Source organism: Pituophis catenifer, unplaced genomic scaffold (genome assembly GCF_029215685.1).
Source record: "Pituophis catenifer annectens isolate HBS135680 unplaced genomic scaffold, rPitCat1.0.hap2 SCAF_12, whole genome shotgun sequence".
Classification (NCBI taxonomy): domain Eukaryota; kingdom Metazoa; phylum Chordata; class Lepidosauria; order Squamata; family Colubridae; genus Pituophis; species Pituophis catenifer.
Window position 1 is genome coordinate 23,206,528 of NW_027256892.1, and position 13,396 is coordinate 23,219,923.

The 13,396-nt window shown below is 46.5% G+C and overlaps 1 protein-coding gene across 1 annotated transcript in view; it reads right to left on the bottom strand.

Annotated features, from left to right (window-relative positions):
- SORL1 (sortilin related receptor 1) overlaps positions 1-13,396 on the bottom strand; it is a 106,161-nt gene that overhangs the window by 19,300 nt on the left and 73,465 nt on the right. Inside the window, 9 exon segments of the mRNA XM_070952653.1 lie at positions 54-223; positions 1,649-1,775; positions 5,604-5,732; positions 7,510-7,659; positions 10,563-10,718; positions 10,821-10,955; positions 11,633-11,764; positions 11,847-11,978; positions 12,728-12,835. Coding sequence (XP_070808754.1) covers positions 54-223; positions 1,649-1,775; positions 5,604-5,732; positions 7,510-7,659; positions 10,563-10,718; positions 10,821-10,955; positions 11,633-11,764; positions 11,847-11,978; positions 12,728-12,835 — 1,239 coding nt within the window.

Genomic DNA, 13,396 nt, shown 5'->3' on the forward strand with positions numbered 1-13,396 from the left:
GTTTTTACCCCACCGTTACCCCATGCAGGCTGTGAAGAAATGGACTGGCTTACGTCCTTCTGGAGTCCGTAAGACTATGAAATCGTTGGTGTTGTACACTTTGCTCAAACACTGGACCTGGACCTTGACTTGATAGGTGCAATCCGGCTTCAGTACTTTCAAGATAGTGTTGGTCTTGCTACTGTGAGTTTCCACGGATTTCCACATGCTTTCTCCCACCATCCTAGAGTGGGCAAAAACCACAACATCACCACGGTGGAGCGACAGGACAGGCGGTTTTGAAGCTGCTCCATGCATGCATGCATTCATCATTTTGTCTTGATGCTGCTAGAAATACATTTACTTACTTACTTTACTTACTTTATTTGATTTATATACCGCCCTACTCCCGAAGGACTCAGGGCGGTGAACAGCCAAACAGTAAAAATACATAGATACAAAATTTAAAAACAAAGTAAAATCGAATTAAACAATTTGGCCCAGACAGATTAAAACACCCCAATCATTTAAAAACCGATTAAAATTTGCATAATTAAAAAGAGGGAAAAGATTAGGCCAGGCCCGCCTGGTGGAATAAAAAGGTCTTTAGAGCGCGGCAGAAGGTACGCAGATCCGGGATCCTCTGTATCTCGGGGGGAGCTCATTCCAGATAGTAGGTACCCCCACAGAGAAGGCCCTCCCCCTAGGGACCGCCAGTCAACATTGTTTGGCCAACGGCACCCGGAGGAGCCCCTCTCTATGAGAGCGTACCAGCTGGTAGGAGGCCATTGGTGGTAGTAGGCGGTCCCATAGATAATTCCATCTATGTTTGGGTTCATGCACGCTAAGCATTAATAAGAGTTAGACCAGGGGTCAGCAACCTGCAGCTCTGGAGCAGCATGCGGCTCTTTGGGCCCTCTGCTGTGGCTCCCTGTCAGGTGATCCCACCACTGGCTGCCTCCCCCCTTGCCCTCCCCTGGCCTGAGAAGGTAAGGGCAACGGCGGGGGATGGAAAAGCAGCCGGGGCAGAGACAGAGAGATAGAGAGAGAGAAAGAAAGAAAGGGTGGGGAGGGAAGGAGGGAGAGGAGAGAGAGAGATGTCAAAAGGGTTTTGTGGTTCCCCGTGTTTTTTAACAACCAGTTCTCTGCCCTAATCACTGGCTAGGTAGGCGTGGCTCGTGGGGGGGTCCATGTGACTGGTGGAAGGGAGTGACGTTGAGTTGGCCACGCCTACCGAGGTTTTGTGACTCCCAGTGTTTTCTTTTCTTTGGGAAACGGGTCCAAATGGCTCTTTGAGTGTTTAAGGTTGGAGACCCCTGGGTTAGACTGTTGACTTAGCATGTTGTATGAAATCAGACACTTTGTAGGTTCCTTGAGAAAACACAGTTAATTATGAGCACTTTGTAATGTGCAAATCAGGTTAGTGAAACTAACAACGCTACAAAAGGACGTGGCTCAGTTCTGACTTCTCCACCCTTGGATATCCACCACAGTAATTGGATATCCACCACACTAATTTAGGATGCAATACTTTACCGTTTGCTACATATGCCATGAATGGAAAAGCAGTCGTACTAATAAGGGGTTCTACTTTAGCACACGGGGCCTAATTTTAAACCTGCAGCCAAGCTCCCTGAGTTACCGAGAATGCTCAAATCAGACCATCTACCTGTAGTAGATGTTGTAGACACAGGAAGCGAGAGGCATCTTCTTCGGCTGAGCCCAGGATAACGTGATGTTGCCCAAAAAGTCAGCTGTCCATTGCAGGTTCTGAACTTTATAGACAAGAGTCTCATCTACGTAAAAAAAGAAGAAAAAAAAAAGAAAGAATTCTTGACTTTGATAAGGACCGGAAAGAAGGGATTGAGATTAATAATAATAATAACTTTTTAAAAATATTTTTAATATTCAAAGTTTAATTTGTTTTAAATTGATTGGGGTTTTTTAATTTGTCTGGGCCAAACTATTTAATTCGATTTTATTTCTGCTTTTTAAATTTTGTATGTATTTATTTTATTGTTGGCTGTTCACTGGAGAAGGGCGGCATATAAATCAAATAAAAGTAAAAGTAAACTAAAGTAAAGTAATTGTCATTGTATGTGTATACACAGTATACCATACAACGAAATTCACTTAATACCCAAAGACCCGGCCCAACACACATAACAATCCCCAAACACCCACCCACCACAATTCTCCACCCCTAAACCACCCAAACATCCACACAACAGACCAAGTTAAAGAACAGTTGTGGCGCAGTGGTTAGAATGCAGTACTGCAGGCTAAGCCACTGCTCACTGTCAGGAGTTCGATTCGGACAGACTCAAGGTTGACTCAGCTTTCCATCCTTCTGAGGTTCGGTAAAATGAGGGTCCCGATTGTTGGGGGCAATAGGCTGACTCTGTAAACTGGTTAGAGAGGGCTGTAAAAGCACCATAAAGTGGTAAAAGGTAAAGATTAAGTTTCCCCTCGCACATATGTGCTAGTCGTTCCTGACTCTAGAGGGCAGTGCTCATCTCCGTTTCAAAGCCGAAGAGCCAGCGCTGTCCAAAGACGTCTCCGTGGTCATGTGGCCGGCATGACTCAACGCCAAAGGCGCACAGAATGCTGTTACCTTCCCACCAAAGGTGGTCCCTGTTTTTTCTACTTGCGTTTTTTTACGTGCTTTCGAACTGCTAGGATGGCAGAAGCTGGGACAAGTCACGGGAGCTCACCCCGTTACGCGGCGCCAGGGATTCGAACCGCTGAACTGCCGACCTTTCGATCGGCAAGCTCAGCGTCTTAGCCGCTGAGCCACCGCGTCCCTTGTAAAGCGGTATATAAGTCTAAATGCTATTGCTATAGCTATTATCACCATTTCTATGCAGAAACAGTCTTCTGGACTAAAGGTTAACCTCCCTCCCTCCCTCTCCCTTCCTTCCCTTTCCCATCCATCCATCCATCCATCCATCCATCCATCCATCCATCCAGTTTATTTACATACTACGCACTCCTAGCACACAGGAGATTCCACAGCAGTTAATAGAACCGATCACCCAATCCCAAACTTTTATATTATTCTTATAAATTGTGCCTTGCGATTTTTCCTGAAAATTGACTACGGAGAGACTACATTCTGGAGAGTTGGACCCACCACCCCAAATGGCTAGTAACTTACTATAGGTCAAGTGCGTTTTTCTGTCTCGGCTGCACAGATCAAAGGCTCTGGTTGAGCTCCTGACCTCACTTCCTCCCCTGCCCCCTCCCTGCAAATGCCCCCCAATAAAAACAGAATAGTTCAAATAGTTCCTAGTCTTTTTTCCAATCCACTAATTTCTCTTAAGATCTGTTAGGATATGGTTTGAGCCTAACTAGTTGTCCAGGCAATATATGTGTTCTGTGACTTTAATATGAAAATGTATTGTGTGACTTTAAGGCTTTACTGCTGAATCATTATAATGCTGAGTCATGCTGTAATTAGGTAATCACTGGTTGTGAGAGTATTTAAGCAAGGTATTGTAACGTGTTCAGTTGCTGCTATGATATATTACCATTGTGTATGAAGCTGATGTGATATGCTACCAGAGTATGATATGCTGCCATAGTGAGGAGTTGCTATCTGCTACCATCGTGGTTTGTGAACCAGAGTGAGTTTGTTATTCTAACCAACTAATGTTTGTTTGGTGAGAAGATATCTGTAACTACTGGACTGATTTAACTGGCAAAGACTTGGAATTTGTTTAAAGACTATGAGACTGTTTTTCTACTATAAAGTAAGCTTTTGATAAACCAGTTTGCATATCTCTTATTCATTGCTCTCAGCAACGTTTCCTTGTGCATTTACTCTGCTGGTTGGTAACACAACACCAATATCCTTAACAAGATCAACTTCCTCGTCCTTGGAAAATGGCTTCCAAGCTGTTTGAGTGCCGCTCTTTTAAAATTCCAGCCAAGTGGACATTTTCCACATCGCGGTGGGTGAAGAGAATCTGGACAGACTCCTCCCAATCAATATTTAATTAAAGAACTAAAGACTGATGGATGCTCCGTGACCCTTTCCACTCGGGGAGGGACAGGGCTGAGTCGCAGCATGGGAAGCGGTGTCAAACGGAAAAGGCAATCGATGGCCATTAATGGGGAAGTTATCTCAGCCATAATGAATTGAAGGCCGGAGGGTTTTTTTTTTTTTTTTTTGCTGACGAAACAAGCCGGGGTTGAGAGAAGAGGACGAAGGGAGCAAGAAACCCCTGGGGAAAAGCCATCTTGAGACAGGTCTTCTGAACTGTGCTCCACCCCACCAGCCTCATTGGATGGAATGGTATTCAGCCGGTTCAGGCAAACCGGTAGCGGAAATCAATCGCGGGTAGGCCCACCCACCTGTTCCGGCTCTATGTCGTCCTATTTAGGCATGCACGGAAGGCATAAGCGTGAGCAAAGTGCATGCATGGAATGTCAGGGCATTTATTAATCCCATGTTTGGCTCTGGGACTAATTACCCTGGTTTAATTAGAGGAGATGAATCGAGGCTTATTCCTTGTTGCAATATTCCGAAAAAAAAACGCGAAGGAAGGTTTCTAATAAAACTCATTTATTTGTTATAAAGAAAATAAAACACCTCACTAACTAAGAAAAGTTAATTGCTACATTTTTGAAAATAATTCTTGCCGGCTATCTTAGCCGGACCTTGCTGGAAAGAGAACAAAGGAAAGAGTGTGAAGGAATGTGGGTGGATGGACATGCGTAGTAGCTTTTGATAACAATTCTTGGCAAGGTACGGAAAGTCAGATAGTCCAGAAATAATGAGCTCAGCTGGTAAATAAAATAACGCAGTGACATGGAAGGGCGGGCGCATGCGCAAAAGGCATGCGGTGAATCGGTGGTAACAAAATGCGAAACCCACTGCTGGATGGACTTACAGGCTGTCCTCGATTTAGGATCACAACTGGGGCTGGAATTCCAGTCGCAAGTCATCAGAAAGGCTGGCCAGAGACTGTTGTGGCTCCGTTACCTGAGCCTGTGTCATCGGCAGGAGAGGACTCCGAGAGTGAAGGAGAGGAGTTGGCAAGGCCTCCCTCTCCAGGACCCTCCTCTCTGGCAATGCCTTCGGTGTCCGCCGAAAGGCAAGAGATAGGGCCGGGGCCAAGCACGTCCACGCAGCCACAGGTGGACAGTGATGAGGGAGATGAGTCTTGGCTGGATCCTCAGCAGCATCGCAGAGATAAGCACGTGCAACAGAAGAAGAGGCGTGCCAGAGATTAAGCTGAGTCACTGGATCACACCCCACAGGGTATAAAAGGGGGTGAGGTGGCCATTCAGACTCTGTGATGGACAAAACTAACTACTATCGAGTCACATTGCATCTTTGGAAACAACATTATCTGCGTTGGATTTAATTACGGACTGGACAATTCTTGAACTGTGTGTATCTTGTTTATGAGTAAAGTTCTTGGCAAGCAGCTACTGGGTTGCTGCCAAACCTCTTATCAGAAGAATTGGTTGTCTGCCAGTTTATTTAACCCCCGGCTGTCTGTTTGTGTGCGTGTGTGAGACGGGGACAGAACAGAGACCATAATGATGATATTTGATTTGATTTGATTCCATCGGCTTAATTGTTTTTGGATTTCTGTTTAGAGGCCATGACTTACCGGTACAGTTCTTTTCGTCGCTGCTATCCGGACAATCCAGAAAACCGTCACATCGTTCCATCTTCATGATGCAGGCCTCCCCATCTTCACATCTGAATCCACTAGGGCATAACAAGGTGCTGTGAGTCGCTGGAAGACAGAAGAACATACAACACTGCCATCTTACAACAAGTAGACGGGGCGGATCTGCTTAGTTGTCTCGCACTGAGTAATCTGTCGCCATACTTTGAATAGTAGAAGCATTCCTGGATTTTGGTGCTGTTTCTTTTCCTGAAAGCCTAGTAGATCTTTACAGTCATCACAATTGTTGGGTTTGTCCAGTCATGATCAACCAATGATCATGGTTTTATATATGAGCTACTTGAATCAAATTAATGGAGAAATGAGCTACTGGGGTTTACTCATCACAATTGGGTTTGTCCATTCATGATCAACCAAAGTTTTCTACCATCTAATTCAGGGGTGGGGAACTACCGTATTTTTCGGAGTATAAAATGCTCCGGACTTTAAGAGGCACCTACCTTTTTTGGTGAGGAAAAGAAGAAAAAGAAATCTGCCTCTGCCTCCCAGCAATTTTGCCTTGTTGCAACAAATAGCCTGCTTTACTTTCATTTTCGTTTTCAGCATAGCTTGATTAGCACAAGAAAAAAAAATCTGCCCCCAGCAATTTACCTCCTTGCAGCAAGCAGCAGAGCCCTGTGCAAAACAGCTGAGAGTCGGGAGGCCGATCCAATCAACTTGTGCTAATTAGGCTGTGCTGAAGCTGAAACAAGCTGTTTCTTCTTGCTGCTTGCTGCAAGGAGGTAAATTGCTGGGAGGCAGAGGCCAAAGGGTGGGGGCTAGTAGATGGGCAGGGTTACATTCGGTGTATAAAACACACCTAAATTTTCACCCCCTTTTGAGGGGGGGAGGTGCATCTTATACTCTGAAAAATATGGAATGGCCCTTTTATACTGGCTCAGGAACTCTGGGAGTTGAAGTCTACAAGTCATAAAAGGACCATCATTCCCCACCTCTGATCTAATTGAATCATTAATGGAGAAATGAGCTACCATGGTTTACTCATACAATTGTTGGATTTGTTCATTCATGACCAACCAACATTATGGTTTTGTACGTCTAATTGATTCAGATTAATGGAGAAGTGAACTACCATGGTTAACCCATCACTGTTGAGTTTGTTCATTCACGATCAACCAACATTAAATTTTTGTAACATCTAATTGAATCAAATTAACGGACAAATGAGCTTAATATGGTTTATTCATACAACTGTTGGGTTCATTCATGACCAATTAACTTGGTTTTGAACAAAGTATTTGGTCCCAATTGATGGTGAAATGAGCTACCATGGTTTACACATCCCAACTGTAGGGTTTGTTCATTCATGACTGACCAACATTATGGATATGTATGATCCATTTGAACCAGGGTTGAAATCTACTTACCTTCCCTACCGGTTCGGAAGTGCACACGCAACGTGGACCCTCTATGCATGCACAAACACTTCTGTGCATGCACAGAAGGTAAAAAACAGGTTACTTCCTGGTTAAAACCAGGAAGTAACGACAACCAGGTGGGTGGGTGAAGCCTCGTGCTGCCATCGCTACCGGTTCTCTGAACCACCCGCCGCCGTTGCTATTGTGATTTGACCGAACCGGTCTGAACCGGTAGCATTTCACGGTTTGACCGAACCGGTCTGAACCAGTAGCATTTTGAACCCAATGAATGGAGAAATCATACACAACTTGTGAGCATCAAAGATATGCAGCCATTTTTGAGGGATGCAAAACCAGGGATACAGATTAGAAGCCATTCCAGAGGGTCCCCGGCATTGTCTGGCAGGAGAGAAGACAAGGGACAGGAATATTTCAGGAGTTTCCCCATAAAGCCAACAAAGACTTACGGCAGTTCAGTTCATCCGTGCTGTCTTGACAATCCTTCAAGCCATCGCAGCGTTTCCAATTTGGAACGCATTTCTTGGTTTGCTGGCACTCAAATTCAAACCGGCTGCACCGTCCATGAACGCTGGCAGACGTGGAACTGGCACCAACGGCTGGGTGGGCAGAAGGTGGAGGGAAAAAACATGCATTACCAGAAGCCATAGAGATGCTATTACCCTGCTTCATTAGGGCAGGTGTCAGCACGTCAACCTGCATTTACTCTAGTGCTGACATAAGAAGGAGAAGCGAAGGCATCTGGAAAGGGACGGCTGACTTTTCACCTACTTATTTTCCCTGGAGATAATGTTTCCGAGGAGATGAGATGGGAGGTGGGAATTCCTTTGAGTTGGAGTAGATTAGGGGTAGAATGACTTGGAAGATGGCCAATGAATGCAGGGGAGTGGGTAACGGAAAGGGAGGGTTTGGGGGCTGGAAGTCAGTGTTGGCTTCGTTTGGAGTCAGGTTAGGATGTCGTGCTCAATAAATAGGAGTTTTTTTCTTCAAATATTTTGTTTGAAATGCATTTTATTCGAGACGACCTCAAAACTTGACAGCAGGTGTTTCTGAACCTGGGCTGTATTAAGATGTGTGGACTTCAATTCCCAGAATTCTCCAGTCAGAAGTCCACACATCTTAAAACAGCCAAGGTTCAGGAACATTGCTCTGGGTACATCATCTTTGAGAGCTGTTAGGAAGGTTCTGAGGAATTCTGGGAGTTGAAGTCCACACATCTTAAAACAGCCAAGGTTCAGAAACATTGCTCTGGACACATCATCTGTTGTGGCCCACCAGCGGCCAGCAGAGCTGGCAGCAGAGTTGGACAGTGAGGAGGTTGGGGAGGAACGTGGGCCAGTCCTGGAGTCTGGGAAAGGCTCGGACGAGGGCTCTGAGTCGGAGGCAGAGAGGGGGCCAAGGCCATCTGCTAGTTCTTTGCTGCCTCCGGAGTCTGACATCAGCGAGGCAGAAGAACAGCGGGAGCCTGTTCCCAGTGTGCCCATGCGCAGAGCTGCCAGGAGACAGGAACAATTAAGAAAACAGGGTCGACTTGGGAGTAAGGCTTGGAGATGATTGGCCCCTCCCATAAGACATAAAAGAGAAGCGAATGGGACGTGAGTTTTTGCAGGAAGCAATTAGTTCATCTGGTCGGTAAAAGCTCTGGGAAAGCTCTGTTTGACTCTGTGCTAAGTTTGGCCTTGCCCTGCGTGTGACAATTAGTTCTCTGGCAGCATTCCAAGGGAGATAAGGTGGGTGTTTATAAACGTTCCCCTGATAAGACTGTTTGAGAAGCCTTTCGGACTATGAATGACAATAATTCACAGCCGTTTGAATTGAAGAGGTTTGCCAGGACTAAGTTTGCGCTGTTTACTTTCTAAGGAAGCCTAGATCAGAACATCATCTTTGAGAGCTGTTAGGAAACTTCTGAGGAATTCTGGGAGTTGAAGTCCACAAGGTTCAGAAATACTGCATTAGAGAATAGCTTGGTTGGGCTATAATATATGTTCATATGGAAGGCCGGTTTCTTTGCCTCCCGTACCACCAGATGGCAGCCTGAATCTGCTGAGACAGGAGAAGGCAGCTTCCAAACCATGATCTGATCCTTCCTAGTCCTAAATATGAATTATCAATAGCTGATGCACTCAGTCACATCTGGGCTGGCTACTTCAGCGGAAACGAAGCCTTCCCCAGCCGATCGAAGCAGAGATGTCCATGTATCTTTCCTTTAAGGAATTGGTTCTACAAAAGAACCTTGGCATGTCTGAAGATGTTCAACCACTTTACGTGGGACTTTTAGTCCGGATTGTCCTCTATGAATTAACAGTGGCCCCTAACAGTTTTTCCAAACTTGGTGTCCCTGAGATATATTGGACTTGGTCTTCCTCCTCCTCCCACAAATCCACCCTCTTCTAGCACTGAAGATGTTCCCTAGTTGGGTAATGAAACTTCTGCAAGAAAGCCAAGCTCAGAGACTAATAAGGACCCCACAGTTCTACTCTACCTCCTTCTCCTTCCTCCTCCTCCTCCTCCCAGTATAATATGCAAATTGACCATATGGACTTAGTGCACAACCAGGAGTTGTCCCTCAACCCCCTTGCTAAAAAATCCTGCCTTATTATTATGAGTGAACGTAGCATATCTCCAGTGGCTACAGGTTGCTAACTGATGGCACTGGAAAGCAAATTAACTATCTCCTGGGAGTTGGCTTTGCTATCATTCTGTTCTGACCTAGGCTTCCCCAGCAGCACGAAGCTAAATCCTCATCCCGATGAACCCCTTTTATTTCATTTACAGTGAATTCCTCTCCAGCAAAGTCTTTCTTTCCTCTCCCACAGTCTTCCAAGATAGTTCACAATTTCTGACCTTTATCAGGCTTGGAGAGTGGCCGGGCCGATATCTTTCAGACGCCCGCAATACTTGGCAAGAATGCAGGAATGAACGAATTGTCTCCTGCAAACTCCACTCCCCTTTCGCTCCTCTTTTATTCCCTCTGGGAGGGGCCATTCATCGTCCACCTGTGGCCTTACTCCCAAGTCGACCCTTGTTCTTTAGCTGTTCCCTTCGTCTGGCAACTCTGCGCATGCACACACTAGGAACAGGATCCAGCTGTTCCTCTGCCTCACTGATGTCCGAATCCGAAGGCAGCTGATAACTGGCATACGGCCCTGGCCCCCTCTCTGCCTCCGACGCAGAGCCCTCATCTGAGCCTTCCTTCCCCGGACTCCAGGACTGGCCCATGTTCCTCCCCAACCTCCTCATTGTCCGAATCTGCTGCCAGTTCCACTGGACGCTGGTGGGCCACAACAGAGTCCTTCCTATTGTTGGAACATCTGGCAGCTCTTAGTGTCTTCTCCATCTGGCATTCATGTAACATATTGTGTTGTGTAACGCAAGGCACACGAACGATGCAATTGGTGTCATTTGCACAGCGGTGTGAGGTCATTTCTCCCCTTCTTGCCCAGCCCACCCAAATGTCTAGAAATCGGTGAAAGGGGCAAGCGTGAAGAGTAGGGCGCCTTACGTGCGGTGGGGCAGGCCTCCTCGTCGGATCCATCGGCACAGTCTCGGTATCCATCGCAAACCCAGCTGTTCATGATGCACGTCCCACTATTGCACCGGAAGTGATTTGGGCCACACGTGGCAGGAACCGTCGTGGTGATGGGGATGACTGCAGAGCCTAGATACCAACCAGAACAACTTCAGAGTAAAACCTCAAGGTGGGCCGGTTAAGAAAAAGAGAAACAACTTTGAGAAATTGGAAAAAAGGACTGACTCTTACCACCGCACGACTTCTCATCCGACCAATCTCCGCAGTCATTTTCTTGATCACATTTCCATCGGTTGGGGATGCAATGCCCGTTGTCACACTGGAATTGGTAATACCGAGAACAGCTGGGGACTTCGGTTGGGTTTTCTAGCCAGGAAAAAAATATGCTAGTCAGTTTTCACCACCTTAACGTTGTGGCCTGTCGGTCACTAAACGAACTGTTATAAGTCAAGGACTACCAGTATATAGATTGTGTCACTTGGACGATCATCGTTATCTTCTTTCAATGACCCCATAATCCCTTGTAGGGTGGAGTCTGGGCAACTGAATGGAGCTGAGTGATTACTGGCCGGATGCCCTTCCTGTCACCAATGCGGAGTTTTGTTCAGCAGATATATTCTCATTTGTGACCAGAGAGAGAAATATCTGCCTCTACCTAGGATCGAACTCACAGCCTCCTGATTGTGAGGTGAAAGCTCCACCGCACCACCCTTGCTTGGACAATGAAGTCATGATATTGGACATCATTCGTTCCCCACTCCTACAATATCTCCTTTCCTTCTAGTGGCACCAGAGGTGGTATTCAGCTGGTTCAAACCGGTTCGGGTGAACTGATAGTAGCGACCTGTGGGTGGGGCCGCCCCCGCCCTATGCTATCCCATTTATCCAAGCCGCGCGTACGAGAAAAGTGCATGCGCAGAAGGTCGTGCGCATGTGGGGTACGGGTGCGTGCGAGCGAAGCATGTGCTCACATTTTCGGTGCTGGCCAAACCGTTAGGTAAATTATATGAATCCCACTTCTGAGTGGCCCATTCTCCACTCACCACAGTTTGCTTCATCCGAGTAATCTCCGCAATCATCGGTGCCGTCACATTTCCACACCAAGCTGACGCACACGCCGTTCTGACACTGGAAGCTGAACTGGTCACAAGTGCGATGGAACTCCGGATCCTGGGCTGCAAGCAAGCCAGCTCTTGTTAGGGAAGGGAAATGCCCACCATCCCGGAAATCTGAATTTTCCTAGCCGCTTTTACTTACAACACCCGGCGTAGGCGGGATCTTCATCCGAGCCATCGCGGCAATGCAAGGTGCCGTCACATACCATGGAGCGCAACAGACACTGTTGCCGGTTCTTGCACATGAAATCCATGTAGCGTGTACAGAGGGATTCTCCAGAGTGGCAAAGCAGAGCGAGGTTGGCAGGGTGAGAGAAGGACAGAAAGAAGGATAAGCATCGGAGACAGAAAGCTGACAGGTAGCCCTCGACTCGCAATCACAAGCGAGACCCAAATTTCAGTTGCCCAATTTGCTAAGAGTCAACCTGGAAGCCATTTTGGGAGCATCTTCAGGGCTGCCATGTTTAGGCTTCCCAAGAGCAGGAAGCAGACTCCTCATCCCGACAAAAACCCCTTTCTATTAAGTTCCTGTGAATTCCTCTCATTCACATCCAGCAAAGTCTTTCAAGAGAGAATTTACAGTCACAAACCTTATCTGGCTTGGAGAGCTGCCAGACCGATATCTTCGAAATTTGGCAAGGAGTCTCAGAGAGTCACGAACCAATTAAACGAACTAACTGTCTCCTGCAAACTCCCCTCCCCTTTCGCTCCTCTTTTATTCCCTCTGGGAGGGGCCATTTATTTTATTTTTATTTATTAATTTAATTTGTATACCACCCTTCTCCCAGAGGGGAGCACTGCCCCCTAGAGTCGGGAACGACTAGCACGCATGTGCGGGGGAACCTTTACCTTACCTAAGTTGTAGGATGATCTGTACGTGCAGAGTAAAATGATCGAGTGCAAAAGCTAATTAAAAGTTGTTCTCCAATGTCCGGAGAAGTTCTGTGACTTCGTTTCCTTTTTGGTTACTCAGCAACCCCACTTTCACCTTGGCTACAACTTTCACACTCCAGTTATACTCACCACAGTGTTGTTCATCAGAGCCATCCGAGCAGTCCTGCGCCCCGTTACACCGCTTGCTGGAAGGGATACATGTTCCTGTGGCGCACTGGAAACCATTGCATTTCTTCTCTGCCAAACCATCCCACAAGGAAACAAAGAAAGCAAACTTAAGTTTTAAATACACGAGGCTTCCGGCAAATTTAGGATGAGGCCTCTGTCAGGTTTCGATGCTATCTCAAAATAAATGAACTTCCAAACTGCCGATCTTTAAGGAAATTTTCTCTTTATTAGAGTACAGCCATCTGATCCTGACTCTTCGCGGCCAGTACTGGCCTTTGCCCCCCAATCCCTCCCTTTCCGATCCCCAATTCTCTGCTTCTCATTGGCTATCTTCCAAGTCACTTTCCTGATTCCTTTCTTCATCAGGTCACAGGAATGTCTCCCCCCTTCCCATCTCCGAGGAAACCGAATCTTCAAAGGGATTTAGCAGGCAAAAGTTCAGGCTTCTCCTCCCTTTTCTATGTCAGTTCTGAGACGCTGACAGCGTGAGGAACTGGGTAGAAGGTGATGAAGGGGTTGTGAAAATGAGTTCTCACGTGGTCAATGAAGACTCAGACCAAAAATATCTAAAAGTATCTTAAATCGTGGCAACTGCACCCAAATTTGTTAATCTGAGACCTTTTCGTTGCT